The sequence below is a fragment of the Macrobrachium rosenbergii genome, chromosome 13 (genome assembly GCF_040412425.1).
Source record: "Macrobrachium rosenbergii isolate ZJJX-2024 chromosome 13, ASM4041242v1, whole genome shotgun sequence".
NCBI classification, from domain to species: domain Eukaryota; kingdom Metazoa; phylum Arthropoda; class Malacostraca; order Decapoda; family Palaemonidae; genus Macrobrachium; species Macrobrachium rosenbergii.
In genome coordinates this window covers 19,880,616-19,908,434 of record NC_089753.1, presented here as the reverse complement: position 1 = coordinate 19,908,434, position 27,819 = coordinate 19,880,616, and the positions used below count along the sequence as shown (strand labels likewise).

Here is a 27,819-nt window from a genome sequence, read left to right as displayed (position 1 = left end):
GGGTATGAGGCATGCTTGTTATCTATACCTAGCATCTACACTGTGCAATGACACAAAGTTGGCTGATACCTTCATATTGCCTTTAACAATATGCATTAGTTACTCAATTTAAATGACTCTTCAAGAAACAACCTCATTACTTCTGCAAGAGAGAAAAGCCTTAATGGGGTATTGTAACTCTGGAGTAGATGCCAATGTACTTCTGACAATGGATGGGGCCACTTGGAGAATTTCTTAGCGCACTTATCACTGAACATGAGCACAATCACCACCCACTTATTCCAGCACCTGAGTATATTTCCATCACTTGTTCACTCCATCACGAAAAATAGATAAAACATTCACTAAAAAAATTTCTCACAGGACCATCATGTCAAAACCATATCCTACATGAAAGATCATTCAGGTACATCACACTACCTTGATTAATACATGTAGATAACAACTGTCATACGATAAAGTACTATTGAAAATTTTATTAGCTACCAATTGGTGGAAATCAGACCGCGGTAGTCGACTAGCCTACAGCTTTATCGTAAAAGCTACAAATTTAACTGCTTTACACTAATCAAAGAGCTAACTTTCCTTGTAAAGTAGTCTATGAGCCTTGCTTTAATGCGGCCCAAAAATATACTATAAATTACTGATCATGACAACATACATGGAACCCACACCACCCCCTGGTCTTAGTTACAGGAACCCTAAAGCAGAGACACGTAGATGGGCCACTGAACTGCTGGATTACGACTTCTGTGGCCAATAACATATTTAGGCGTTACAGCCGATCACTAATGGTTCCTGGGAAAATAATATATGTATTGATTACCACCGCAAAACAAGGGAGAAGAAGGTTAAGTAATAGTTACCTACGTTGCTTCGAGAATGGCTGGGAAAGCATCAATAGCAGGTTTGTTGGCTTACTCCATAACATAACACATTCTTCTTCTACCTACGGCGAACGGAAAACAATTTCTTCTTCAGGATATGATGGGAGGAGGAGGGTCACGACGTTCGGATGCCTCCATTCAAGCTCCGGTTTCTGTGTCGCGTCTACATCACCAGAATATGATTATTTTCTCCAAATAGATAAATACACATAAGAATTTCAGTAACAACTAACATAGTTAATGAGGTTTTTACAATTAAACGGATTTCCCTTTTTATGTTGACGCTCCGTTTTTCTCATAATGCATGCGAACAAAAATATCCAAAGATTGGCGATGCTATAACGAAGGTCACATCCCCACCACAGTGCTATGGTCTGTCGACAATGTGCTGACTACCAAATTCTTGATATCATTTCCTGATCGCCATCTTACGTAAATGAGATAGCTACACTTCATTAGTGATGTCTAATTCTTGCCCACTTTGTCAGAAAGTTTAGGATTTGATGAATCATTTGTATTTACGCGTTCTACTAATTTCTTCCTCTTCGATGTCTCTACGATTTCACTTATTATAGTTCTTACAGGAAACATTACAGAACTGTCTGGGTGTCACGTTTTCAAGATCAAAGACAGACAGCAAAGTCTGGTCGCTCCAGAAACAGAGAATAATGAAAGATTCCTTTGGTAACAAAATCGAGGTGAAGGGCTTCCAGTAAAGTACTCAAACTCAACACACACACACACAATATATATATATATATATATATATATATATATATATATATATATATATATATATATATATATACATATACATACATACATACATATCGTCAAGCCCATAACTTACTCCACAGCTTCTATATGGAATTGCCTGAGCCACGATAGTCTGTAGCCCGTTTGGAATATCGAAGTTACTGATATCTGTCACACAGATTTACCCGTGAGGCTGAGCTACCACTTGTTATAAATCGAACTGATAATATACTGACCTAACGAAATCTTGACACTAAATAGAAACGATTCAAGCAAAACTGAAGGGCACCTGGGCAGACTGAACTACAGAACAATATTGTTTCACACATGCTAAGCACACGTCATGCCATCACAAGCTTTTGCTCCCGGAAGAGCCAAGAATTAGAACTAGGATGATTTCTATGTTGTGTTGTATTTTAAGTGTTTTTTTTTTTTACCATCTAACAGATAGTGAGAGAGCGAGTTTGCGCAACGCCACAGTCACTTGTCTTGACCAATCGCCAATTCAGTGTCAAGGATCGGGAAACAAACGTAAACAAGACTGTAGGTGTCTCCTGCATCTTGTGCCACTGGCTTTTACAGCGGCAGGACTAGCTGTCAAGTAGCAAAACGAGACGATAAGTCCGGCCCAAGGGAAAAAGCTGTCCTGAAGACTTTAGCCTGATGTGAGGCTAAGTCTGACATTCATGTATTGGGTCGTAGTTTAAAGATGGAGTAAGTAAGGATGACATTGTGTGTTGTAGATAAAATTTTACTTTAACCGTTATCGTATTATGGACTTGTATCAATTTCCTTCGTCTTAATGGGTGCTTTGAATGTTTTTGACGGTCTTTTCGTTCGCCAGTGACCTAATCAACCACAGCTACCCTAACCTAACCTAACTTAGTGTACGAGGTCCTTACCCAAGTGCATGAAATTTGTTTGAAAACATGCCATATGTAAAGGAGAAGGCCGCACGAAGATATCCTTTATTGATATAATTTTTTGGCTTATCATTATAGAAAAGGGTGTTAAGTATACCTTAGTTTAACCAGACCACTGAGCTGATAACAGCTCTCCTAGGGCTGGCCGGAAGGATCGAGCCAGTTGCACCACAGGTGAGACAATCTGAGAATATTAGTATTAATGAGATAATGAGAGATCTGCTGTCTTGTTTATGTAGCCTGTTTGGTATTAATTTATAGGGTAGGCCTAAGCTGCCAGTAGACGTTATGAAATTATTGCTACTTACATTTTTGAAAAGAGCTCTTCATCAAATTACAACTTACAAGGTAAGACAATGCTGTTCTCCCCCCCCCCTCCATAGCTAATGCGGCAAACTGTATCCAGTAAACATCTCTAGGTTACATGGTATTATTTGATGTTGGCAACTTTTAAAAAACTTTACCTAGGTAAATATAATTTTTAGAAGAGAACCATCCCAAAATGACATGAAAATATGTTTTTCTAGGTGATTTTGTTGTGTTTTGCACGAATATCACCTTCATTTTCCTCGAAATTAACGGTTTTAGACTTTACTCAGAGCACCTACAGTTTCCCAGGCCCACTTGACCGCCGACCGAAATCGGCGGAAGAACACCAAAACCAACATGTCGTCCTGTTTATGTGTGCTGTCAGTAAGGGCGTGGCGGAATGGCGCTTCGCCTTATCCACATGTTTAAAGATTCTTGGCAAGCACAACATTTTCTGGCAAGAGGTAATGTTAAGCTGCGCGCGCTAGCCACAGGGGTTACAGTAAGGCCATGGAACGGGCTTCCGCCTTATCCGCATATTTAAAGATTCTTGGCAAGCACGACATTTTGGTTTTGGTGTTCTTCCCGATTTTGATGGCCATAACGAATGGGCCCGAAAACTGTAGGTGCTCCGGTAAAGTCTAAAACCGTTAATTTCGAGGAAAATGAAGGTGATATTCAGTGCAAAACACATCAAAATCACCTAGAAAAACATATTTTCATGTCATTTTGGGCTGGTTCCTCTTTCTAAAATAATACCCAAAAAATATTAAACTACATATCCTCCACATTTACCAAAAACATTTTGTAATCCTAACTTACTCTGAATGAGAGCTATCAATGGGATTAACATCCTTGTATTCACTTGCTTAGTGTTGTGCCCTGTGTAAAAACTCTGCTTTACCCCATGTCAAAACCTCACTTTCATGCTGTGGTCCCTGAATTATGGGATATAAGGATGGGGTCCACTATCACTAAAAGTACTCATTTGCTTGCAAAACGCATCGGAAACATACAAAGCACACATTGAAACATAGGGAAAAAGCAAATAACCATAGTTACTATTCTGTTGTTAGGTATTTTTAAGGGCCTGTAGGAAAAGTCTGATGGCCAAGCAACACAAGTTTCAGGCCTTGTCCATGAAATCACTCTTTAGACTTCTGTATAATAGGGTTATCTGGATGTCGACACAGCTTCTACAGCATACATATGGAAGTGCCAAGCAAACTGATGCTAAGATGATTAGACTCATGCTGAATGGGTGTGATGTTCCCTGCTTTGGAGAGGTTCTTAGTTCTTAGTTCCTTTCTTACCTGTTGTGGCATTTTCTGTAGTGTCGACTGGAATTATGCTACGTCAATCTTAATAGTGAGGTCTGTCTTCCCTTGCAGTGTTTATGCTGGGAAGTACTCTGTGACAGTTTGAGTCTTTCAAGCTATGTCATTTCCTGATGGGTCCTAAGTGAAAAGGGGACATGCTAACTCAGAACTTGAATATATATAAACATCTTTGAATTACTTGATGACCAAGATTCCTGTCTGAGACAAAACTACTTCTGTCTTCGAAAGACTTGGGTTCTGATACATAATACCGATCCAAAGATGCTTTTAGTTGCAACTGACAGGTCAAACGTTCCAAATCTGGAAATTTTAGCAGCTTCATCCCCCTTAAGAGGAAGTCCTGGTTCATTACTGGTAGTGATTATGTTGTGAAACAAATAGTAATCTATAGAAAAATAATCAGTTTTTGTTATACAATTCTAGTACAGTACTTGTATGGAAGTCCCCACCTTCCATTCTGCACACATATGTCACGAATAAAACCTGTGGCTGCCTGAGCCCCAGGTGCCCATCCACACACATGTGAAGAAGCATTAGCCAACTGCTGGTTTCAAATGGAATGGCAGTGTGTGGGAGTACTGTATTTTTTATGCGCAAAAAAAATGCTAATTATAAAAAATGGGTTTTATTACAAAATTCATTCTGATTTCAAAAACTAATTTTTTTATGTATACTGCCATACTTTGAATGTTATTTTTAATTGCCTAATGGGAATTTTTGCAATATAATTAGGGTCTTTTGTCTTAGCTGGCTTTCTATAAAAAAAATATTGTACATTGGTTTAGCCCCTTACTGCAAAGCTTTAATATAATGGAAGACTTACATAAATTTGAAGTGTGGCACCTTGAATCAGTATCAACAGTTTCACATTCAGTTGCACTATTATAAATTATGCATTGGAAGGTCCATAGCATACTGTATTTTATTTGAAGAATGTATCTTTTCTTATATCCAATTAAAAGTAGATTCAATTCAGTAAAGGGAACTTTTGATACAAAGGTTTAGAATATGTTTGTTCTAAGAGAAATGAAAACCATCACCTTTTATATACTGTATATAGTTGTATCTTCAGCATGAGCTGGGACTTGGTAAAGAGATTATAAGTGGTGGTTATGGGTGGTGAGTTGGTGAATAGCCTTCACTCAACCTGTCACTAGTCACATTTTCTCTGCCCATTGTCCTGTGTTTCACTGGAAGCACATCTGTTGGAGACAAGCCTGCCTAATCTTTTGGTGTGTGCTCAGTCCTTGGATCACGTGCAAGCCAATGGTGGGGTGATTCATGACATACTCCTTTCAGGGCACACCTGGTATGGGATTTCATGGCAAAGCATATGCATGCACCTATTCACTTGTAGAATACTGGGAATAGATACAGAAACAGAGCGCTCTCTCTAGTGTGGGGAGAGTGCAGTGATCTTTACCATGTGCCTTGGCTCCTCACCATTAGGCTACCTCTCTGGGCATGTGAGGTTTAGTCAACACTGCCTCCTTCCTCTCAGTGTGTATACAGTTGTCAGACTGACAGATGTTGGAGGCTGGTTTCATGCAATGGCCTTCTTTTATGGTACTTTCAAGTTCTGGGAGGATCTGGTTATAATTAGCCAACGCATTTCCCAAAGCTTGCAAAGCTTTCATGCTACCCCCTCTTTTGGTGTATTAGGAGGCTTTATTGTGTGCTTAAAACAGAACTTTTTTGCTACAATGCTGTGTGGTATTACACTCACAAGGGATGTTCTAGTTCATCTACTAGGACTTTGTGCTAGTGCACACAAACATGTTTTTAGCAGTAAGTTTGGTTTTTGACAGATCATACAACAGTCACTGGATTTTTAACAACAATTTCAAGAGGTTGCATGTTATCCTAAGTCATCATTCTGAGAAAGTGTAAGGGTAGGTGGACCATGATTTTGAGTGGTAATATCTGTGTTATCGTTTATTTCAGTGATCAGCACCCTTTATGCAGACTGTTCACATCAACAATCCCAAGGAGAGTTCAAGGCTATTGATTCATCATCATCTTTGTGAAGATTCTAACAATTGTCTTAAGAAATCTGTCTATTCCTGGAAGGTTTTACCCTTCTTTCAGAACCCATCCAGCATTGTAAGTGCAGAGATTGTTTGGCTCCTTGAGAGCCTTATGACTTTAGAAAAGTAACCACAGCCTTCCCTGCTGAACTCTTTCAGTGGATTTTCTTTAGGATCTACTGAGGAAGCAAAACATTGTTCTAGTTGCTTGTGGTGTTTTGTATCGTGTTACCAATCTGTTCCAAACTACTTCTGTAGCACAATGGGACTTGCCTTAATGGCAGCGATCAAGGCCCCTTCGATGAAGCAATGATACATGTAGTCTACATGTCTTATTGTATTAAGAGGAAGTTAGACATGAATAGGGTACAAAAAGGAATCACAACTTTTCCTTACTCCTCCCCCTCTTTTTTGTTGAATGCTTTCCCTTATTCTCATCCTCTTTTCCTTCACCTTTCTCCTTGAGAATCAGGAATAAGACACCTCATTAAGGAATAGGTTGGTGTGGGGCTCCCCATTGCTCCTTTCCAAGAGCAATGTGGTGATGGTAATGGAAAAGATAAAGTTAGAGTCCGGAGACTCAATCCACCAAAAAGTGTTTTTTCAAACCCTCAGGTTATGGGGTTGGGAGGAAATCTGTTCCTCCAAACTCAGACCGCAACCCAGTCTTCTTCCTCTAGAAAGGGAGGAAAAACCTTCAGGGGCCCTCTCCCCTTCCTCCAGTTATGGCTAGGACAGAAACCTCCTACTCTTTTGACCAAAAGATGAAGACCATGGCAAACTGAAAGAGGTTGGATCTAGGCCCAAGTACCAGGCAAGTATCTGGGAATGCTTGTAGGCTTTGCAAACTCAGGGAGGTATTAGTGCTGGTTCCTGTCTGGTAGGAACAAACCACTTGGCTTTGGCCAAAGATAGGTTGTCCTTGATCACCTGTTGTCTTGGAGAAGCTGGTTTTGCACGGGCAGATCCTCCCTTTCTCACTTCACTGGTGGCTTAAGCACTACTTGGCAACTTTGTGTAACTTTACTTTTCTCTGAACTCTCCTTCACCCTAATTGCAGTTATTCATGTATGCACTAGAGGAGGTATAGCATGCCAACCTGAGAGGTTCATGTGTGTTTGATATGTGGCCACAGGACAAGCCTCATTTGCATATCAATGTTCAGGAAATACAGGAAGCATCGTTATCCCTCCACGTTTTCCAATACCAGTTGATTGGTCACTTGGCAGTGCTATTAAGTGACAACACACCTTTACTGGCAAATACATGAGTGGATAGTTCACCACGCTGTTTACCAGGTTGAAGTGGTCAGGCAGACAAGCTCAGTTGCTGGGGTCAGACTGTAAGGATGGAATTGTCCTTACTTTCTTGAATGGTGAATGGGCTGTTCGAGTTTGGGGGTTCCCCTATGTTTGACCTGTTTTGTCTAGGCTTAACAAAAGCTTCTAGTGTCCTGTCTCCCATTACAATCCCCAGGGTGATGATAGAAGTTGCATTCCTGTATCCTTTGGACACTGGGAGGTTTACACTTTCTGCCATTCACAATTCATGTTTTTATCACCCTGGCTCCAAGATGACCCTAACTACTCCTCATTGGCACAGTCAGTTAGCATCTAGATCTGCTTATTTTCCAGTCAGTGTGTTCAGCACGTCAATGACCTCCTCATTCACCTTTGCTGAGGCAAGTTCTTTTCAGTCTCTGCTGCTAGGCTTTGCTCAGCTGTAAGCCAAGTTTCAGACGGAAGAGCTTGGATTTCCCAGCTTTGATAGGGTTATCCATGTTGAAATCACGTCTGCCACACTGTACCTTCATTTTCCTAAGTGAGAAGTGGCCCTGTCCTTGGCAACCTAGACCAAGCACCTTACAAACCTATGATTGAAGCCTTGAACTGAGAGCTTCCTCTCAAGACTGTCTCTTGCCTGGCTGTCTTGGCAAAGTGTGTCAAGGAATTTCTTGGCTTCTTGTCTGGTTCTCATAGGGATGGGGTTTCTTTTTGAGGGTTCTTTTGAGCCCTCCCACAGAGTCTCTGTTTATGATTATCCAGACAAGATGCTTCTGACACCCCATTTAGTGTAAGAGTAAGAACATGGGTCCTGAAAAGGACCATGCTCTTAGTCGAGTGTGTCAATGCTTTTTTTTTTTTCATTAGTACAGGTAAATGTAAGAGGAGTGTCCAGGAATAACCTTTCTTCCCTTCCTCTTTCCGGAACAGCATCTAGGGCGAAGTATCAGTTAAGTCAGACTAGATACATGTAACAAGATATGGGTGCCATGGATAGAGCTACATTCTCGACCCATTACTTTACATAAGACAGAATTTGCTGCCTTCTGTCTTGAAATCCCTTATAGGAGACTTCATGTTTTCCAATGTTTTCTGTATTTGAGTGCCCTCTCTCTAGTAGAAAGTAGAGAAGGGTGACAGTTCTGGTTAGGATTCAACTCTAGTCAGTTGCCCGAGACAGCATCCCACCTGAGGAGTGAATTGTGTTTAAAAGGTGGTGGTTTGTGCTTCTGTAGGTGCAAATAACAATTTTAAGAAACTTATATTTTTATTAGGTACACAAACCAGAACCTTCTATCATAATCCCACCTTAGCTAGCTCTCTTTGTCCTTGTGGCTGAAGGAAAGGGTGATTATTTATGGAAGGTGAATGAGAATTCCCTAGCTCACCCCCAATAGCCACCAGTTAACAACCTTGTTACCTAGTTCAGTGACCATTGCAGCTCATTCTGAGGGTCCTGTATAAAAGGCTCTGGTTTGTATACTTAGTAAAAGTACAAATTGCTGTACTTAAAAATATTTTTTACTTTCTTTGAATTTTAATCTTGTACATCTGGATAATATGTAATATTTTTCTCTTATTCCAGGTGTGGCTTTGTAGTTACAAATATCATCGCAGAATTATGTCCACATATATCCGGCAGTTGTATATGGGATCAACCAAGTTTTGAATATTGATCTTTGTTTATAGTTCCATTCAGATGTTATCTTGAACCTAAATATTGAATCATGAATAGTTTAAGGGGAAATTTCAGAGGCTCTTCTGCTTCCTCTGTGCGACCTGAATCAGCAACCCTGTCTCTGAGAGAGCTAATGGAAAGGGAATTCCCTTTAGAGTCTTTCATTAGACCTGGAGGGAAACATATGCCAAAGCTGATGCACGATGAGCCTCGGGGGCTTGCTAGCAGAAAAAATCCACTTCTCAGCCAAAAAGACCATGATGAAAAGATGAATATGACCACGTTTGCAAACAGTATGTTTGTTACAGGTAGTATTGGAAACCAGCCTACACACAGAGATACCTTTGCATCTGAAAGACAATATCCTAACCAAGAATTTAGAGCAACAAACGTCAATAGATCTGGTGAAACAGGGTATGGTTCGTTTGATAATAGGGCTCAAAGTAGATACAGCGATCAGGAACAGTTTATGAGTTATGAAAGACAGGGTGGTTGTGAAGAAAAATCTAAAACTTTAAATTTATCTGAGTATGTTAATAAATTGTATGCCTCTGGTGAAAATTTATCTGAGTATGTTAATAAATTATATGTCTCTGGTGAAGATAATTTTGACTTTGCAGTGAACAGTAATACTACCAGAACTCAGAAAAAAACTGCACTTTGCAAAACTCTACCTGTAGTGAAAGACTTAAGTAAATCAGACACACCAGACTATGTTAAAAATTTGTTAGCTAAAGTTCTAAATCGTGAAAAGACTCAGAAAAGAGAAAACGAGGCAAATAATAAAGTGGCAGACATGAAGAAAACAGATGTACCAGACTACGTTAAAAATCTGATAGACAAAGTTCTGAGTCGTGAAGACAGACAGGAGAGTGGAAATGATAGAAACTTACGGAAAAGAGAAAGCGAGGACGGAAATCAGTTTCAACCCGAAAAAAATTCAGGAAAACAAGAATTCGGAAATTACGTTCATCAGTTGTATGCTAGAATTGCAAATGATCGTGAAAAGATTCTGAAGTATGAAGACCTCGTCAAGCGTAAGGACACGGTCAATTCCGAAACCAATGAAAAGGAAGAAGATTTAGAGAAAAATCATGGAAACCTGCAGAATACACAGTCACACGGGAAAGAAATTTGGAAACTCGGCAATTCTTCAGGCAGTAAGGATAAGGATTCAGCGGAAAATCTCGGGAATGTGCAGTGTGTGCAGTCATTTGAGAAAGCTGTTTGGAAATATGGTGAGACATCAAGTGTTACGAAAGCAGATATGGAAGAACAGAGGTATTATATAACCTCGTCATGCCCGCCACCCCCTGAATTTCCTAGTTTACATCAGCTAATGTATCAGCCTTGGAAAGAATATATTAGAATGTCGCCCTCTAGGTCAAGAAGTAGATCTCCGAGGAGACGTAGAAAGAAGTCTCCAGGTATGTCACCTGGAAGGATCAGGAGTAGATCATATGGGAGGATCAGGAGTAGGTCACCTGGGAGGGTCAGGAGTAGGTCGCCTGTAAGGATCAGGAGCAGGTCACCTGGGAGTATCAGGAGCAGGTCACCTGGGAGGATCAGGAGTGGGTCACCTGGGAGGATCAGGAGTAGGTCACCGGGGAGATTCAGGAGTAGGTCACCTGTGAGGATCAGAAGTAGGTCACCTGTGAGGATCAGGAGTAGGTCACCTGGAAGGATCAAGAGTAGGTCACCAAAGAGGTACAGAAGTAGATCTCCAAACAGCCTAGGTCAAGAGTCTAGAACACAGAAGTCATCAAATACTTTAATAGGAGTATTGAAACTCCTCATCTCCACTATTAAAAAAACAAATACAGTGTATACTTTAGAAATTTTACAAGATAACAGTGCTGTAGACTTTTTCTGTATTCCTTCTGCCTTGAAAGTTTGTTTACTGATTTCCGGATTTCAGCTTAAACTCTGTTCATCTCCGAATGCGCATGGATATCCTTCTGACGTACTGAGAGATGTTCTCAAGTTCTCACAAGAAAATGTTCTTGATCATGAAGTTTATGTGGAGGCAAAAGCACATGAGGATTCAATTGATATTCACGATGTCAAAGCATATGAACTCGCTGAATACTTTCGAGATGCCGATGTTTTGATTGATTTTAAAACTTTAGATGAAACCCTCGTGAAAAAGTTCCAGCAAACTTCTCAGGTTGATCGTTGGTCTCATATGCATAGTGCACAAAATAAACATAGCCCATCAAAACCTAGTGCCTTCCGCCGACTGGGTAAGCATGTCAGGGCTTACGAATTAGCTGAATACTTTCGTGATGCAGGTGTTTTGAGTGATTTTAAAACTTTAGATGAAAACCTTGTGAAAAAGTTCCAGCAAACTTCTCAGGCTGATCGTTGGTCTCCTGTGCATCGCACACAAAATAAACTTGGCCCATCAAAACCTAGTGTCTTCAGCCGACTGGGCAAGTGAAGCTTGTATATAGTTATTTTATAATTTTATAGAGTTTCTATACTGTATAGTACGTCAGAGCAAAGTTTTTTTTGTGTCTTAAAAGTTCAAAATAAGTAACTTGAAAATTTGAGTGTTCCAAGGATCCTGGCAGCTTAATTCAATGAGTGCTATTATAGTTGTGAGTTGGTCAGAAATACTGGTGTCATGAGAGTTGTACCTGTAACTTTGTTTAGATGATGTTGCTTTTCAGAGTAAAGGGGCACAGTTTTTGGAGAAACACATTTATTGATTTGTTCTTAGGAAAAATTGTGGGTATTGGTAGTGCTGGTCCCCATAATTAGGCACCATCCAAAGATGAGCCATCCTGTTTATATTTTGTTTACATACATATATGATTCTACTGTGTACTGCACTTTATTCAGTTCATGACATTAATTAGCACAAAGAGTGGTATACAGTAATAAGGTATGGGTAATATGAGGACCCCTTTGATAGCTTTTGATGACTATTTTACATCATTCAGATTTTGCTGCCTGCACATGAGGAAGTTCAGCTGTAAGTCCTCCCTATTTTTGAAAATCTTCTAGAGTTCCTGTTCCATACTAGAAATGTAGCCTGAAATTTCTTAAGGTTTCCTCATTGTTTTCCTTGTCATAGATCTTGCAATTTTCTTTGACATATTACCATAACCTGTCATACAAGGCAGTTTACAATGAACTGTCATGATCCATTTCTTATGCTACCTTGCGTTACTTTTGTTGGGTTTCACCAACACATTTCGCCTAAATGTCAAAAAAATGGTTTTAAATTGCGCAGTACTACCCTTAGCAACAGTTCCATTTTTTCAGTGCAATCTGCAGGTTTTTTTTACTTGACAAATCTGCACTTTTGAATTTCTTGCTTTTCACATTAAGAAAAGTTTTATTCATGTATAAGCCATTTGGTAATCAGTCAAGTGATGCTCTTCTGTAATTATGTTTATTTAGATGGTTTTACTCTGCAGTGTTGTAACTTGTATATATGTTATATACAGATGCAGTATTTCAGCTTTGATCTCTATGAATTACTTCATTTACAAAGACTTTAGGTATATTTCTGTAGCTCCTAAGTATCTTGTTGTACTAGTATAAGTAACAAAGGATTCATGAATCAGACTTTCACTTTTTTTTTTTTTTTAGAACTCTAGTTGTTTGGTGCACTAGCATGAGTAAAAAAGGGACTTGGAACCCAAAGGAATTTATTTGCAAAGAAACAATTAAACGGAACTGAAACAAGGAATTTTTTTTTGCCAATATTTTAGTAAATTTGTTTTATATAACTTAGTCTACTTGCTGCACCAGCTTATGAAAAAGTCCATGTACAGTATTACAAAATAAGTTAATTCTTTGTTACTCAAGTTAGTGCAACAAACAACTGGAGTTGTTAAAAACAAAAAAAAAAAAGTTAAAATCTGTGTTTAGAAATACTGTGTTTAGAAATACTGTTTTAGAAATACTTTGTTATTTGTACAACAACTAGACAAGGTTGAAAGAGGTTTAATGGAAGTGTGTGTGTTTTTGTTTTGCAAGGTTTATCCTCTGATGTGTATTATTCATGGCTATTTGTGCTCCACCAGTGAAAATAGCACCCGATATCTGTTTCAACAACGAATTTAGCACCTGAGATCCATTATTTGACCAGATCTAAGTTAGTTCATATTGTTAATCGTTTAATTATTCACTTTTCTCATTGAATCACTTTAGAACATTGTTTTTCCTTACCTGACAGTTAACTTAATAAGAAGTTGCTTTCCATCAAACAACATTCTTGTTGGAAGTTATGCCAGTTTGATTTAATTTCTTCAAGGTTTCCTTCTGTCAGAAATTTCATTCTTACTTAAGGATCATCTTATGGTTAGTATATTTTTTCTTCACATATCTACACTTTCATGCACACTGAGGTGTGGCATTGTGGCCTGAATATGACCCTGATTTGCTGTGTGTCTGATGTGTATAGTATTAAGGGCATTGTGTTTAAGTAAATGCAGTTGTACATTTTATATCACTAGAATAATTGCTAACCACGTGGTTGTACATTTTAGGGTATTGCATACAGTTAAATTATTTATTTAATTCAAAGTATGACTGCTGTATACATTAGTAAGTGCTGCAATTTGTAATAACGCACCTTAGGGTTAGTGACAACCTTTCAACAAATGTTTCATAATCATAATTATATATATTTGTTGCGACTTACTTAGCAAGGCCAACGAGTCGTATCTCAATACTTGTATGGTTCACCAAAATATCTTGAGTAATAACTTGAAATTGAAACAAGATGAAGGTATAGAATTTGGACAGCTAGAAACCAAAGGGAATGTTTCAAAGGAGCAGGCAGAATGAAATTCTTCTGTAGGCCAAAGTGTTGCCACAAATAACTTTTGGTACCCATTTGCAGTGTGCCACACTGAGTTTATTTGTACGAGTACTGTACCTGTACATATAAATGTTAGAATTTTTGTCACAGTCCATTTTACATCAACTCTCCTATAAACAGAGTACTTTAGTATTACAAATTGTAAAAATCTGTATTTTTTTCAGTAAATCACCACTCGTGGACTTTTTTTTTTATTGCAAATACCCTCCTCCATAGCCTATGAAAAATTGGACAGGAGCATTATGATTTTTTTTTAAGGAAGACTGCAAACATTATGTAGTAGTGTATTTGTTTCAAAACAAACCCTTAACTACCATAGCCTAAGTTCCTGGCAGTGCAATCTCTAGACACATCATGGAGAAGAGTATTTCTAGCTCCCACTTGTTAGTATGCCTGTGAGTCCATTGGCAACCTTGGCAGTGTAACTGGTTATCTTTGTATTGTGTGTAATATTTGCAGTCTCTCTTCTAAGATTTTCTTTTGTATCTTGCTTTATATTCCTCATATTCAGTAGAGTTCCATATCATCGTATTCATTTGCATGATCATTTTAATTCCTTTTGTTTGGTATTGGAATCTGTCATTTTCTTCTAGCTTGGATAACCTATTGTAATTGCCTGCACCTGTTAGTGACTTTAGGTGTGGATTTTGCTAGTTTCTGAAAAGTTAGGGTTTAATTTGTTCAGTATGACTGTTAAATATTTTTTTTCTTTTTGCTAATTACCACTGATTGTGTGCTAATTAAATAACACTCGTAGCATAATGTTACTTTCCAAAGCTTTATCACTTATCGGTGGTTTTTCCTTTTAATTCATTTTGATTAGTTTAAATAATCTTTTTTACTTTAGATGATCTGCAATATTTAAGTATGCCTCAGAGTAGGTGTACAGTACTAGTGTTCCTGGCTTAAGTGTTGGGGTATTTTGGCCAATATTAAAAAAGATCCCGATGTGCTGTGTAACTCAAGTCGGGCAGGGGGGGGCAAGTTAGCACCCAGGAAATACATGCAGTGAGTGTACAGATTGGTCAGCATCCCAGTGGGAATTTTATAATCCAAGGAGGCAGTATCAGTGTCATACAGACTGAAGAGGAGGATGCTTCCTCTCCGATTCTTTCTTCCGTAACTTTTCATTTTCATCCAAAGGTTCTGCCATTCCGAAGGTAGAGGCCAGTACATGAAGTTCAGTAAGATAAAGATCTAACTATGTTATGTACAATATTTCATAAATAGATGGAGTACACATAATCTATGTGACATACTGGAGAATATGCTAGATATGCTAGTATTTGCCAGAGCAGCACAACTCTCATCCTCTTAGAGGTATGAGGTCTCTTTCTCCAGAGGGATTCAGGAAGATGTCCACAAGTGCAAAGCTTCATATGATGACAGCTACACACCACAATCCCTCTCCTGCATGTAGGACAAAATAATGGGGCCATAGTATCACCCAACCCTTATCTCTCTTCCTGTTGGGATTCTACAAACCATAATCAGATGAAGGTAATGAGTGCTGTATCTTCTAGGATAGCAGTTCTTAACCTGGGGGGTGTCAGCAATTTCCAGGGAGTGCGCGAGCCTTAGGGAAAAATAAAAAATTCTCTAATATTCGTTATTCTCTTAACAAGAGTCGCTAAAAGCCAGTGCCAAGTATCTCACTAATTCATTCCCAAAAGAATTAAAACACCCTTACTCTTTCTATTTTTTTTTTCTTTAAATCTCGGAGGGAATTTTACTCATAGATGCAAGGGGGCTGTGGAGGCAAGGACCAACTGTTAAAAGGGGCCATGGTAATAAAAAGGTTAAGAACCATTGGTCTAGAAGGTATGGACACTGGGAAGAAAAGGTGGGATATAAATCCTAACTGGTTTTACCTTAGGTTTTCCGAGATATCTTCAAGAATATTGGTATGTACTTAAGTGGTAGACATATACAATATACAGTCTAGAGTGACTACAAATGAACACACACATGGTTGGAAAAAATATTCACACCTGATAAGTAGAAAAAAAGAGCAGTAAACTCAGTAGTGTCTGAGGTCATTGCTCTAAATATTTCGTTTTCCCATGCCGGAGGGCCCACGCCTTCTGCTATTTGACCCAGGTATCTACCTTAAAATTTACAGATTTTACATATTTTGAATTAAAAAATGGATTGAGTTTTTACATTCTTGGACAATTCATAGTCTTACAGAAGCTTCTTTTATAGAACTGGATTCGATAATATTTCTCTCAAGTACATTATTGGGCATTCTCTCTCTCTCTCTCTCTCTCTCTCTGTTGAACCGTACCACTATGGTTTGGGGCATTGTAGCCAATGCCATGACAAAGTTAGAACTTATAACTGTCAGATGCCTACAACTGTGCCTCCTTTTTCTGAGCGAAGGTCCCTAAGTCTTTGACTAAGTACTATAGTCTCCCACAAAGCTGTGTAGTTACGACCCACCAGAGGAGTCTAACAGCTGGAGGTAGCTGTTATACAGTGAAATGTGACCTCTTTTTGCTCTTCAGTTAAAGATTTTCCTCCGGCTACTGCTTGTTTACAGAAAGATAAAAGTATTAATTTCTATCAAAATGCACTTCTTTTGAGCCATCATATGGCTTAGCTTGTTCTCTGGCTGATCAGAACAGAGAGCTTCAACTGTGCCTACTTGGAGTCATAATCTCTCGCTTTCACTGCCTTTCCATCTTTATGGATCTGTTATAAAACTATGTAATAATTTGTAATGCAACTCCACTATGCAGAATACTGACTGACTGATGTTAATGTCCACAGTCCATCATCTCATTTAAAGATCCATGAAAACAGTATCAGAATGAAAAAAAAAAAAACATTAACTCAGACCATAACTGATAAATAAGGTAAATACTTTCACACCTCGCATTAATAAACATGTATATCAATAAATTCCAAAAATTAGCAATACGCTAAATCTTTTATGGGAAACTTGATATGTATGAAACACTTAATGAGAAAGCTGAAGAAGTGGCATAAAAGCCTTTTATCAATCACAAGCACCGTTATAAAAGAAAATACCACATTTTAACGATTTGAATTTCTTCGACACACTCTCATAAAGGTAATTTTCCATTGAACATAGGGCAACCCTCCAAGAGCAGAATTTTAAGGAACTGGTGGTGCATTTGCTTTGGATGGGAAAGGTCCTGGTTTCAATTCCAGATCGATCTCGAATACATAAGGCACTCTGCATTAAATCCATTGTGTTAACCTGAGCCATTAATTATGTACCTGTTATACCTGGTAGGTAGCTGGCTATTGTAGGTTACAACCAAGGTGGAGAAAGACGTAGTTGGCAATTTCATTCTAAAATAATTGCTGAGATCTGGAAGACTTACAAATTTTGGACCCACCTACTGAAAGGGGAAAGGTAAATGGTGAAATGTACATATCTTTCCAAATTGAGCCCCTCTCCCTATAAAGGTGGCGCCACAGGAAATACAAGTTAACAATAATAGCCACAGTCATATTTTATCTGTTGAATTGTGGGTGAATCCTGTGCAGAAAATATCCACTGTAGTAGCAGCTTTTAAACACCTACATAGTAGGCTACAGAAAAAGTTAAGTATACCTTAGTTTAACCAGACCACTGAGCTGATTAACAGCTCTCCTAGAGAGGGCTGGCCCAAAGGATTAGATTTATTTTACGTGGCTAAGAAGCAACTGGTTACCTAGCAATGGGACCTACAGCTTATTGTGGGATCCGAAGCACATTATGACGAGAAATGAATTTCTATCACCAGAAATAAATTCCTCTAATTCTTCATTAGGCGGTAGGAGAGTCGAACGCTGGGCCAACAGTGTGCTAGGCGACAGTTCTACCCATCCCACCAACGAAGAACTAGTAGGCTACAGAGAAAAAATAAACACAATGGGTAAGAAATATAGATATTTATTAGTGGTAAAAATTTAGCACGGATGAAAGGACGAACGAAGCCATATTGAGAAGGCTTGTACACATGGTAAAAATGAAGGGGGATGAGTTGGTTAGTGTTGAGGCACTTGTGTAGAATTAGAATTGGAATATGAAATTCAGGCCAAGGGCCAAGCACTGGGACCTATGAGGTCATTCACCACTGAAAAGGGAACTAAAGAGTAAAAAGGTTTCAAAGGTATAACAGGAGGAAAACCTGGCAGTTGCACTATGAAGTGGGTGGAAAGTAAGACGGGAGAGAATATGAATGGAGGTACAGTAAAAGGAATAAAAGGGGTTGCATATAACCTTAAGTAGTGCCTACAGTGCACAGAGTGGGGTGCACTGATGGCGCTACCCCTCTATGAAAATAAGCCTTTTGTGTAGGAAGTAACCAATGAGGACATTTTGTCTACAGGGTGTTGTAAGTATGAATGTGGCAGACTATCATTCTTCCTTTATTAAGAAACAGTCTATATATATTATATATACTATATATATATATATATTATATATATATATATATATATATATATATATATATATATATATATATATATATAATATATATAATATATATAATGACTGTTGTTTATAATAATGATGCGACTACAATAAAATATATACTATAGAGATGAAGATTAAGGTGACGAAAAAATACATAAGCAAACAAATGAATAAAAAGAGGAGGACGTACCAAGGCATTTAGGATAGATTTTTTTGTTAAGAAACGAATCCTCTGCTGGGTTAACTCTGAGTACCCCATCGAAGGGAAGCAAGAAGACTGACAAAAATCTTCCCACTGCACCATTGACAAAGTGGAATGTTTTCTAGCATAATAACCTACTTATCCACAAGATAAGAACAAGAGCCCGTGCTGATATAAGTCATGAGAGAAAAGGAAGTTGTTGACAAGAATGAGGAAGGAAAGAGCGTAAAAAACCAGGACGATTGCAACACGAACACAACCTGCTGGCGTGCTCGTGATGATTATTCTCGCGATAATATTATCTGAATGGAATAGTACCCGTGGAGATTATCGGAGAGTAGGTTCTCCCACGTTTTCCCTCACCATATTCTCCATAAGGAGGGAGCGCCGTCAGTGCACCGTGTACTTAATATGGTTCTTTGCAACGTCCCTTTTGCTGAAAGCCCTTTCATTCCTTTAACTGTACCTGCACTCAGATCCTCTTTCTTCCGTCTTACTTCCCACCCACGCTTAACAACTGTTTCCTGGTGCAATTGCGAGGTTTTCCTCCTGTTAAAACTTTAAAACCTTTCTACTCTCAATTTCCCTTTCCGAGCTGAATGACCTCAAAGGTCCTAGTATTAAGGGCGAAATCCGAAGAAAATATTGGACTCCAGATCCAAAGAGAGAAGAAAAATATCCCATATACGTGACAGGGAAGTAAGTGTTCAAGAACGGCGTCTCTGGAGGCAGTGTCAGCGAGGTGAGTATTAATTACGGCAGATTGCTGTAAAAATCGTTCAGATAGTGAAACAAGCATGGTTTAGCACAAACATTCCTAAGACTACGCTCTCTTGAAAATAGCGCTAGCCCACCTGAAAATCCAAGATGGCGGCTATTTTCAAAATGGCCGCCATCTATGTTGAAGATTCACTGGTTTGGGAGCATCTATTGGATGGAATATGCCAGTTTTTTTTTAAACCTCGACTTTAGGTTATAAAATGTTCCATACCACATTTTTATTGAAAACCCTTACTAAATGAATTGTAACCAAGATGGCGTACAAAATGGTTGCCATAAAAGTTTTTTCTATCACAGCGCTAGAACATAGAACCAACTGTTTTTATTTAATGGTATATTCATGTGATCAGACAGTTTAACTAATATGCTATTTTCAACTGAAATAGTAATGGTATGGTCACATACAACATTGTGTATCTAAGACTGTAACCATAAAAAAGAAAAGAGAAATACGGACTAAACGCAACAATCTATGTATAGGTCTCTCAACCTACACCTTTGAAAAATTCGAGGATAAGAAAAGTAGGCATAGCATGACGTTGGATGCTCAAAGCTAGATTATCTACTGAAGAGAGGGCAATATTTATCTAGACTTCACATTTGCAAGTGCACAGAGCTGTGCAGGGGAAGACCCAGCTTAGCACTTGCACCTTTCCCGACAGCCTGCTTTGCATCCACATTTGGTAAGCTGTTGGCAACTCTTAGCTAAGGGCAGTTGGTTGTCAGAAGGACTTGCCATGCTTCACCAGACTTTTGCCATCCCCACTCCAGCAGGGTTCTCTGGCTGTGGCTGACACTGGGTGGCCTGCCCCACACACAACCAGCCTGGTACGCAGCACGCTTGGTGTGTTGGAGGAAGCTCCCCTGGTTGGTGGAGATGGCCTCATATACCCTTTGTTTTCTGGCAAACATATCAAGTCTAGCCTCATCCACAGTGCCAGCAGTGCTGGATCTTTCATACATAAGTATGACAAACCTCTCAGGACCTTCAGGTCACTCTCTTCCACTCTGAGAGGGTAGTGACTCAGTTTGGAGAACACAGTGGAGGCCTCTGGAAAGATGTTCCATGTCTGCCAAGGCGGTCTTCTTGCCACTTGCTCGGAAGGCTGACACTGTATCACAGCCTGTGAACGCATGGAAGAAAGAGCATGCCATTCACCTTCTCCTGGCCCAGAGAGTTGCACAGGTCATGCACAGCAATCCAGCGCGGAGCTCTGGCCTTGGCCAAATACCACCCAGCAAGCTTCTCTAGCCCTAGATTGTGGAGAGTGGAGAAAGCACTGACTGCAACGACAGAACATCTGTGTCATTTGCTTTAACACGTGATGGTCTTGGCTCCATGTTCTGTGGCATATTTGGCATGGAGAAAGATGCTGGTGTCAGCTTCCTCATGAGAGCACTTTTCCAGTCCCTGAAGACTAGCCTCATGAGTGCTGAGGACAGCAGACCCCTTTCGTGGCAATGACAACATTTGTGGCGACATCTGGGCAACTTTGTCTGCAGGAACTGGAACAACTCTGTCTTGTTGGCATCGTGTCTTGGGAAATTGCGCCAGTTGGATGGGTTGTGTTCTTGTCTGTCTTGCGCCTTCCTCCTTGACCACGTTGGAGCCTGGTCTCAGCTTTGAGGCTGGATGTATTGTATACATCAAATACAAGATGTGATGATGTGTACTTGCTGCTATAAGATTGTATCACAGGCAAGAAGCCGCAAAGTGCATAGCCCTCAAGGTCTTTCCTTTCTTTGGTGGCAAAGGCATGGACCAAAAGCTGATCCATCTACAATGAGACATCAGTCTTTGGTTCTTTGTCTTCTAGTGTAACATGACTCTCTCAGGACCGAGGTCAGCTGAGACTTCTGACATGTGCTTTTCCCACATCTCACTAGGAAGCTGGGAATGTTTGATTCTCGTGCTGGAAGAATTATGAGCCTCACATTCAATTTCTGACAGGACTAGTATGTCTTTGAGAAGCTGGCAATCCTACCTTCAGACTTTCTGCTTTGTTCCAGACGTTGTTGGTACAGGAGCAGCTTCTTGCCTGAAAAGTCAGTTCTGTTCTTCTTTATCTGCTCATAGAAGGTTGCATTGTTTGCAAAATGTCTGATCAGTTTAGTGCAGCCTCTGTCAAGGTCTGATTCTGACTCAGTTCTACTGAGCTTTCTCAAGGCTGGGCAATGTCTTTGTTGTCAATGGAATAAGACAGGCATCTTTCCTGAAACTTCCCAAGTGTTGCAAAGCCAATGATGGCTTGCTATCAACCATGGAAGGAGGCTTTCCATCACTAAGTGTTTGCACATGGTGCAATTTCAATGTCAAGACTGCAGTACTAGCCTCTGTTTGAGATGGGGACAGACCATGACCCTCCTGGGCCATGCAAACTTCATTGTCATGACTGCTGAGCGGATCTTTGCCGCGACAGAATCTCAATGTTACTAAATCTGGCCTTCATTGGGTTTCTCTTCCCTTTTTTGGATCCAGTTTAGTGTTGTTGAGAACAAGCGACAGTTCTTGTATTTTTGCAGTTTTTCTGAGTTGCCTCCTATTTGTAACTCTGGTGTAGACCTTCATCTACATCGTGGATCCATGGCCTGGTTTGATTTGATGCTCACCAACATTTGAGCATGTTCCTGTATTATTGTGTACCCATCAAGAAGTAGACTTGAGCAGAGAGCTGATGTCAGTGCTCACAGAAAATGTCCTTCACAACGGACCAAACTCCAGTTTGTTTTTCTACTGCCAATATTGGATTGGCATCATTCTGCCAGATTTCAGATGATTGACAAGGCTGGTTATCCTTTTGAAACAAAGCACACATTCCTGCTGGGATTCAGCCTCAGGTTCTGGTCTTCTGCCTGGCCGATCGTGTCTTTTGTCCTCACCATTTAAGTCCCGTGTGATCTGTACACCATCCGGTGCATCTGCCGTGTCCATCGTTACACCCCATACCCAAGGTGCAAATCTCCAGATGAAGGCAATCCTGCCTATTCAGAGTGCGATCTATCTAACATAGCTGGTCTGGGGCTGTTACCAAGCATGTATGGACCATAAATAAACTAACTGAACTACTGGATAACATCTGATTAAATACTGGATTGCTGCCACTGAACCCCATGCTGGCTACGGCAGTGATGTGGCTGATTGGCTGTGATTGTGGCATCATGACTCTTTTAATTTATTAATTTTCCCCATCACGTGTTTTATTCGAAGAGATGGCCTCATCAGGATCTAAAACCACAAAACCAAAGATCCATGCCTGAAATTCTATTCTCTGTTGAGATCAGGCATTATTTCTCATTATAATTCATTGTTTCTACCTTTTTCTTGGCAGCCATATGCCCCATTGTCTAAAGGTAAACTGATGCTGTACTAGCTGTGGAAACATAATATTCTAAAAATAGTATGGAAGAGTTTACCATGTTGCTAAACAAATGGCTGCCATTCTTTGAAAAATTAGTAAATCTGTCGAAGCTGGTGAGATGTCTTGGAATTTGGCCTCCATATTAAATTTTTGACCGAGCGCACTTTCATCAGCCTTGAACTTTGAAAGTCTTGTGGCAAATTTCATTTGTTTCACTATCTGGGAATTCTTATTTAATATGCAATGTATCTGCCATGGACTAGGAGTTGAATGGCAGTAGTTGCACACATATGTGTTGTGGTCGATGTTGTCCATCACTCAATGGTCCAACATTGTGCTTTTTATAAGACAAAAACAGTTTGTTTTCTCCTCACATAATGTTCATGTCTGTCCTTCAATTTTGATTGCTGCAGATTTTCTAAAAAAAATTACATAACCAACTGAGGCCATAAGACGGAGCATTAATAATAATAATAATAATAATAATAATAATAATAATAATGGAGAACGATATATTAACGCAATAAGAACAAAAGTAAAAATAAAAAGTAAATTTAATCACAGCCATAACATTAAATTACCGCAATAACGACAGCACCAAAACGAATGACTACCGCAAATTTAAGACGTATATCTTAACACGATGAATATAACGCATGTAATTTCCCCATAACAATGAGAGAATCTGCAGCAGTGCTCACGGAACAGGACACGGCCACTCGACGCGTCGTCACGGCAATCCGATTTTCTCGCCGCGACGGGGAGGACTTTCTTTTCTCCGTGATTCGTGATTCTTACGGTCGGCCGATAACTGATTCCAAAGATCAACATGATTCTTCAATTCTTCTTCTTCTTCTTCTTCTTCTTCTTCTTCTCTGCTAAAAAGATTCTTTTTCTTCTTCTTCTTCTTCTTCTTCTTCTTTGTCTTTCGTCTAAATGTGATAATTTCAAAATTATTTCTCTTCTTATGGCACCTAATTGTTATGAACAATTGCATAGAAATTCTGGTTTAAAATCTGTTCAGTTTTGCTAAATTATTGTAGTAAAGAATATTCACAACAATGATTTGTATACACACAATATATATATATATATGATATAACTAGTATATATATATCTGATTCTGACTATATATATATAGCCAAAATATATGTATCAAGGCCCTCTTAACTTCGAATTCTTCGCTTTTGGATATGCTTGTAACTGGCATGGTGATATCCAAAAAAATATGAAAGAGCCTGTGACCACCTTGTGATTAAAATTTGCTCACTAAGTTCGCTGCCATGCGGCCGGCCAAGTCAAGGGCTCTTCATACTAAAATGTTGAGATATCAGATGCATGCCACTTTCTCAAAAAGCATAAAATGCAAAAGGGCATTGTTTTGACACATGGTGTCTGCGCAGTTTATAAGTACATAATGTAAAAAAAAGTGGTCATTGGATTGTCGCTTTTCTGCATATATATATATATATATATATGGAACAAATTAACACAGGAGCACGTGTTTAACAAATATAAAATTTCTGATTCATACAGGATCGGACCCATTTTTATCCAGCCTCTCGATTAAAGGCCACGGCACACACACACAACACAACACAACACACACACACACACACACACACACACACACACCTGTGTGGGTCATCTGGTAGCACCCTGGCCTTTCATTTGAGAAACTGGGGTTCGATCCCAATGTCATTCATAAATATATATAGTTAATTCACCTCTGCTGTTTGTCCTCATAGATTTTATAAAGAAAAACAATTTCAGAGACGGAAGAGATGGCTTAGATTGGGGTAACGAAAGAAACTTGACACGCTTAGATCATGCGTATGATGATGTTTTTATCAGTGGAGCAACACAAGATTTAAAAATCTTGATTAAAAGAGTGCATGACATACCCAAGATGGGACTCATAATAAATCTAAGAAAAGCAGATTTAATGTGGACGGAGTATGCTCGAACGAATGGAGATGAAAAAGGATTCATGAGGTTGAATTTTTCGATTATAAGGAGCAATGAGTTCGGCTATAGCCTCTCTTGAGCGGGAATTTAGTGAAAGATAAAACATCAAATCAAACAATGGGCAGGCTGAGTAAGATTTGGAAAACACACACACTGAAACTGCATATGAAAGTAAGATCAAACATAGGCTAGTACAATATGTATTATTGTATGGATATGACTCACGGCATGACAATTAAACTATATCCAAATGACAATGGAATTATATTTAAAAGATTTTGCCCACTTGAGAATAAAGTTTTAAGAATAGTACTAAGAGTCATGTGGCAGGATAGTAAGAAATGATACCATACATCGCACGTGTAGCAGACATCATTTGAATGGCTTAGGCCCACAGGGCAGGCGCTGATCTGTTTCTTAGGCTGACAGCCAGTGGGGGACAGGTCCCAATGCCTATGACACATGGCCAGTGTGTCGCTAGGCTCACTGTTTAACTCCCCAACCAGAACTGAAATTTCAGGTGGTAACTGTGACGTATTAAGCCTAATGGCGTTGTTACAGGATATAAATTTGTATAACCAGAAAAAATTTTACTCATGAAGCTATTAAGATTTCATTTTTATTTCTATTTATTTGTTCTATTATCTGCATTGTTTTAATTTTAAACCAAATTATCTTTCACCATATAATTGCAGTTAAAGTGAAATATTCAAATAACTGATTATATAATTAATCTTTGCTATCCGTATATATAAGTATTATACATATAGTATTAATATCCTTTCTTGGATTCTGCTATATATACATACAAACAAATATTATATATATATATATATATTAAATATTCGTTATATATTTTGATATATATATATATTTCTATATAATAAATTATTCAAAGTCTGGAATCATGGGACGATACCAAAGGAGTAAGGTTGGGTTAGAGACAGAATGACTCCATCGAGTCTTAATGCTCATGATGTTTATGCTTATGTTATAGTGTCTGTGGTTCCGCGTACTAGCTAATTGTCATGCAAATATTACAGCAGCCAGCACTAAAACTTTTACAGAAGATTTATGCTGGTCAAAAGCAGGCGTTTGCGGTGAACAAAAGTCAATACGAGGAAATAAAAACGTACTTTTATGATAAAGATATTGCAGGGAAAAATATTCAAGAGTAAAGATATCCGTTTAAGATAATGATGAATGAATAAGAATAAACTACTTCTTGTTTATAAATGCATATTAAATACATATTAAATATGTTGTATATATATATATATATATAATTATAGAGAAGAGATATCCTATCCCTTCCCATTTGGAGGATGAGGAGAGATAAGTATGCTCATGAACAGTTTCACCCAGATGGGCTGAGCCCCTCATCGACTCCCCGCCCACTTCGGGACGTTGTACCCGTGATGTCTCCCTCTTTTATTTTTTCTCTTGCTATCACCAGCTGCGAGCTACAGCAGTTAACTTTTCCAGGGCAGTGCATTAATTCACAGCTCTGAGAGAGATATCGAGGAAATGAATGAGAGAACAGAGAGGCAGACATTTTTCTTCTTCGGGAGTCAAACCCTCCGTAGCACAGTGTCGGGAATTTCCCCAGCATAGCGATATAGAAAGTATGCTATACAACGGGAGACTATAAGGGCGATAATCCTCGTGTTAGCGACGGGTTTTTATGCCTTGCTCACATAACATTCTACAGTCGTTTATCAGAATTGTGGGTACCTGTCAAGGCCACTATGCTGGTCAGTTGGCTCTTCCTGTCAGCAAGTTTGCGAAAATTTTATGTATTTTTAAGCTAAACGTTCTTATATTTCGAATAGGGACGCCCGTATCCTTTAAATGAACTAAATATAACAAAGCAAAGAATCTTACCTTAAGGATGATAATGCAGGCGACGGAGCTTCAAGCTTCCAGCCACATGATTGGTCCACACCCAAGTTAAATTTCTCCTTTTCCCCGCTTCTCATTGGTCCATTCAATCTGCGCATTTTAGAGAGGATATGGTTACTGCAAGCTTGCTAAAGCAGCTGTCACAAGAGGCAAAATGTAATCGCCTTTATTTTTTTACCGATTTAAGGGAAGACTTTTACGTGTTTGTTTATGAAAGTGTTACTCTCTAAGTTTAAGAACTTAAAAGTTTTGTCGTAAATAATAATCAGCGATTATATCATTTGCAGTGCACACATTTTATACATGCACACACACACAAATATCCTCGTTCAAACGAACCAATATAAAACTTAATATATTTGTAATATATATATATATATATAATATATCAGCGTTATATATATATGAAATATGGTTATATCTATATATTGTGCACGTATATATTTATATTACAAATACACATATTATGTATAATATATAAATGTATAATATATAATATATATATATTCGTATATATATAAGAAGAATATATATATATATATATATATATAAAGCTACACTTCTCTATATATATATATTCCCTATATATATATATATATATATAAATATATATATATATATATATATATTATTAATATATTTTGTAAATTTAAGATAAAATCAGATACATGGCGGTACTAAAATAAAAATATATTTAATATTATATTTATATATATATTTTTATATATAAATAAGTGACAAAAATCTAAATAAAAAACTAGTTTCAAAATAATTTTTGTTAAAATACAAATGAAAAAGTACATTAATGTTTTAGAGTAAATTGTGATAAATACTTGATACACAGTTTTTGTTATAAAATGTGATAAATTACAGTATATCTTGGTTTAACCAGACCACTGAGCTGATTAACCAGCTCTCTAGGGACTTGAGTGAAGGGCTTATTTATTTACGTGGCTAAGAACCAACTGGTTACTAGCAGCAGGACCCACAACTTTTGTGGAATCCGAACCACATTATGACGAGAAATGAATTTCTATCACCAGAAATAAATTCCTCTAATTTTTCATTGGTGTAAGTAATCTTAAATTCAAATCTCGTAAACTTCACGCTGAAAGTAATCAACTGGAGAAGCA

At 38.5% G+C, this 27,819-nt stretch overlaps 2 protein-coding genes across 4 annotated transcripts in view; one reads left to right on the top strand and one right to left on the bottom strand.

The window, feature by feature from the left end:
• Positions 1 to 26,776, bottom strand: part of Dtd (D-aminoacyl-tRNA deacylase) — a 66,973-nt gene extending 40,197 nt beyond the window's left edge. The window contains exon 1 of one of the 3 annotated variants that reach the window (XM_067114388.1): positions 26,669 to 26,776. The gene's annotated coding sequence lies outside the window, so the exon portion shown is untranslated. Of the gene's footprint in view, positions 1 to 866; positions 1,254 to 26,668 lie in introns of those variants that run through there. The other 2 variants (XM_067114385.1, XM_067114386.1) reach the window with 2 other exon arrangements.
• LOC136844958 (uncharacterized) lies at positions 2,049 to 14,222 on the top strand. Its single transcript, XM_067114380.1, has 2 exons — positions 2,049 to 2,357; positions 9,111 to 14,222. Exon 2 carries the CDS (start codon positions 9,253 to 9,255, stop codon positions 11,641 to 11,643), a length of 2,391 nt encoding a protein of 796 aa, XP_066970481.1. The 5' UTR covers positions 2,049 to 2,357; positions 9,111 to 9,252; the 3' UTR covers positions 11,644 to 14,222.
• Positions 26,777 to 27,819: the final 1,043 nt, after the last annotated feature.

Coding starts and splice junctions, on each gene's coding strand:
- LOC136844958 (XM_067114380.1), top strand. CDS start 9,253: ATGAATAGTTTAAGGGGAAATTTCAGAGGCTCTTCTGCTTCCTCTGTG.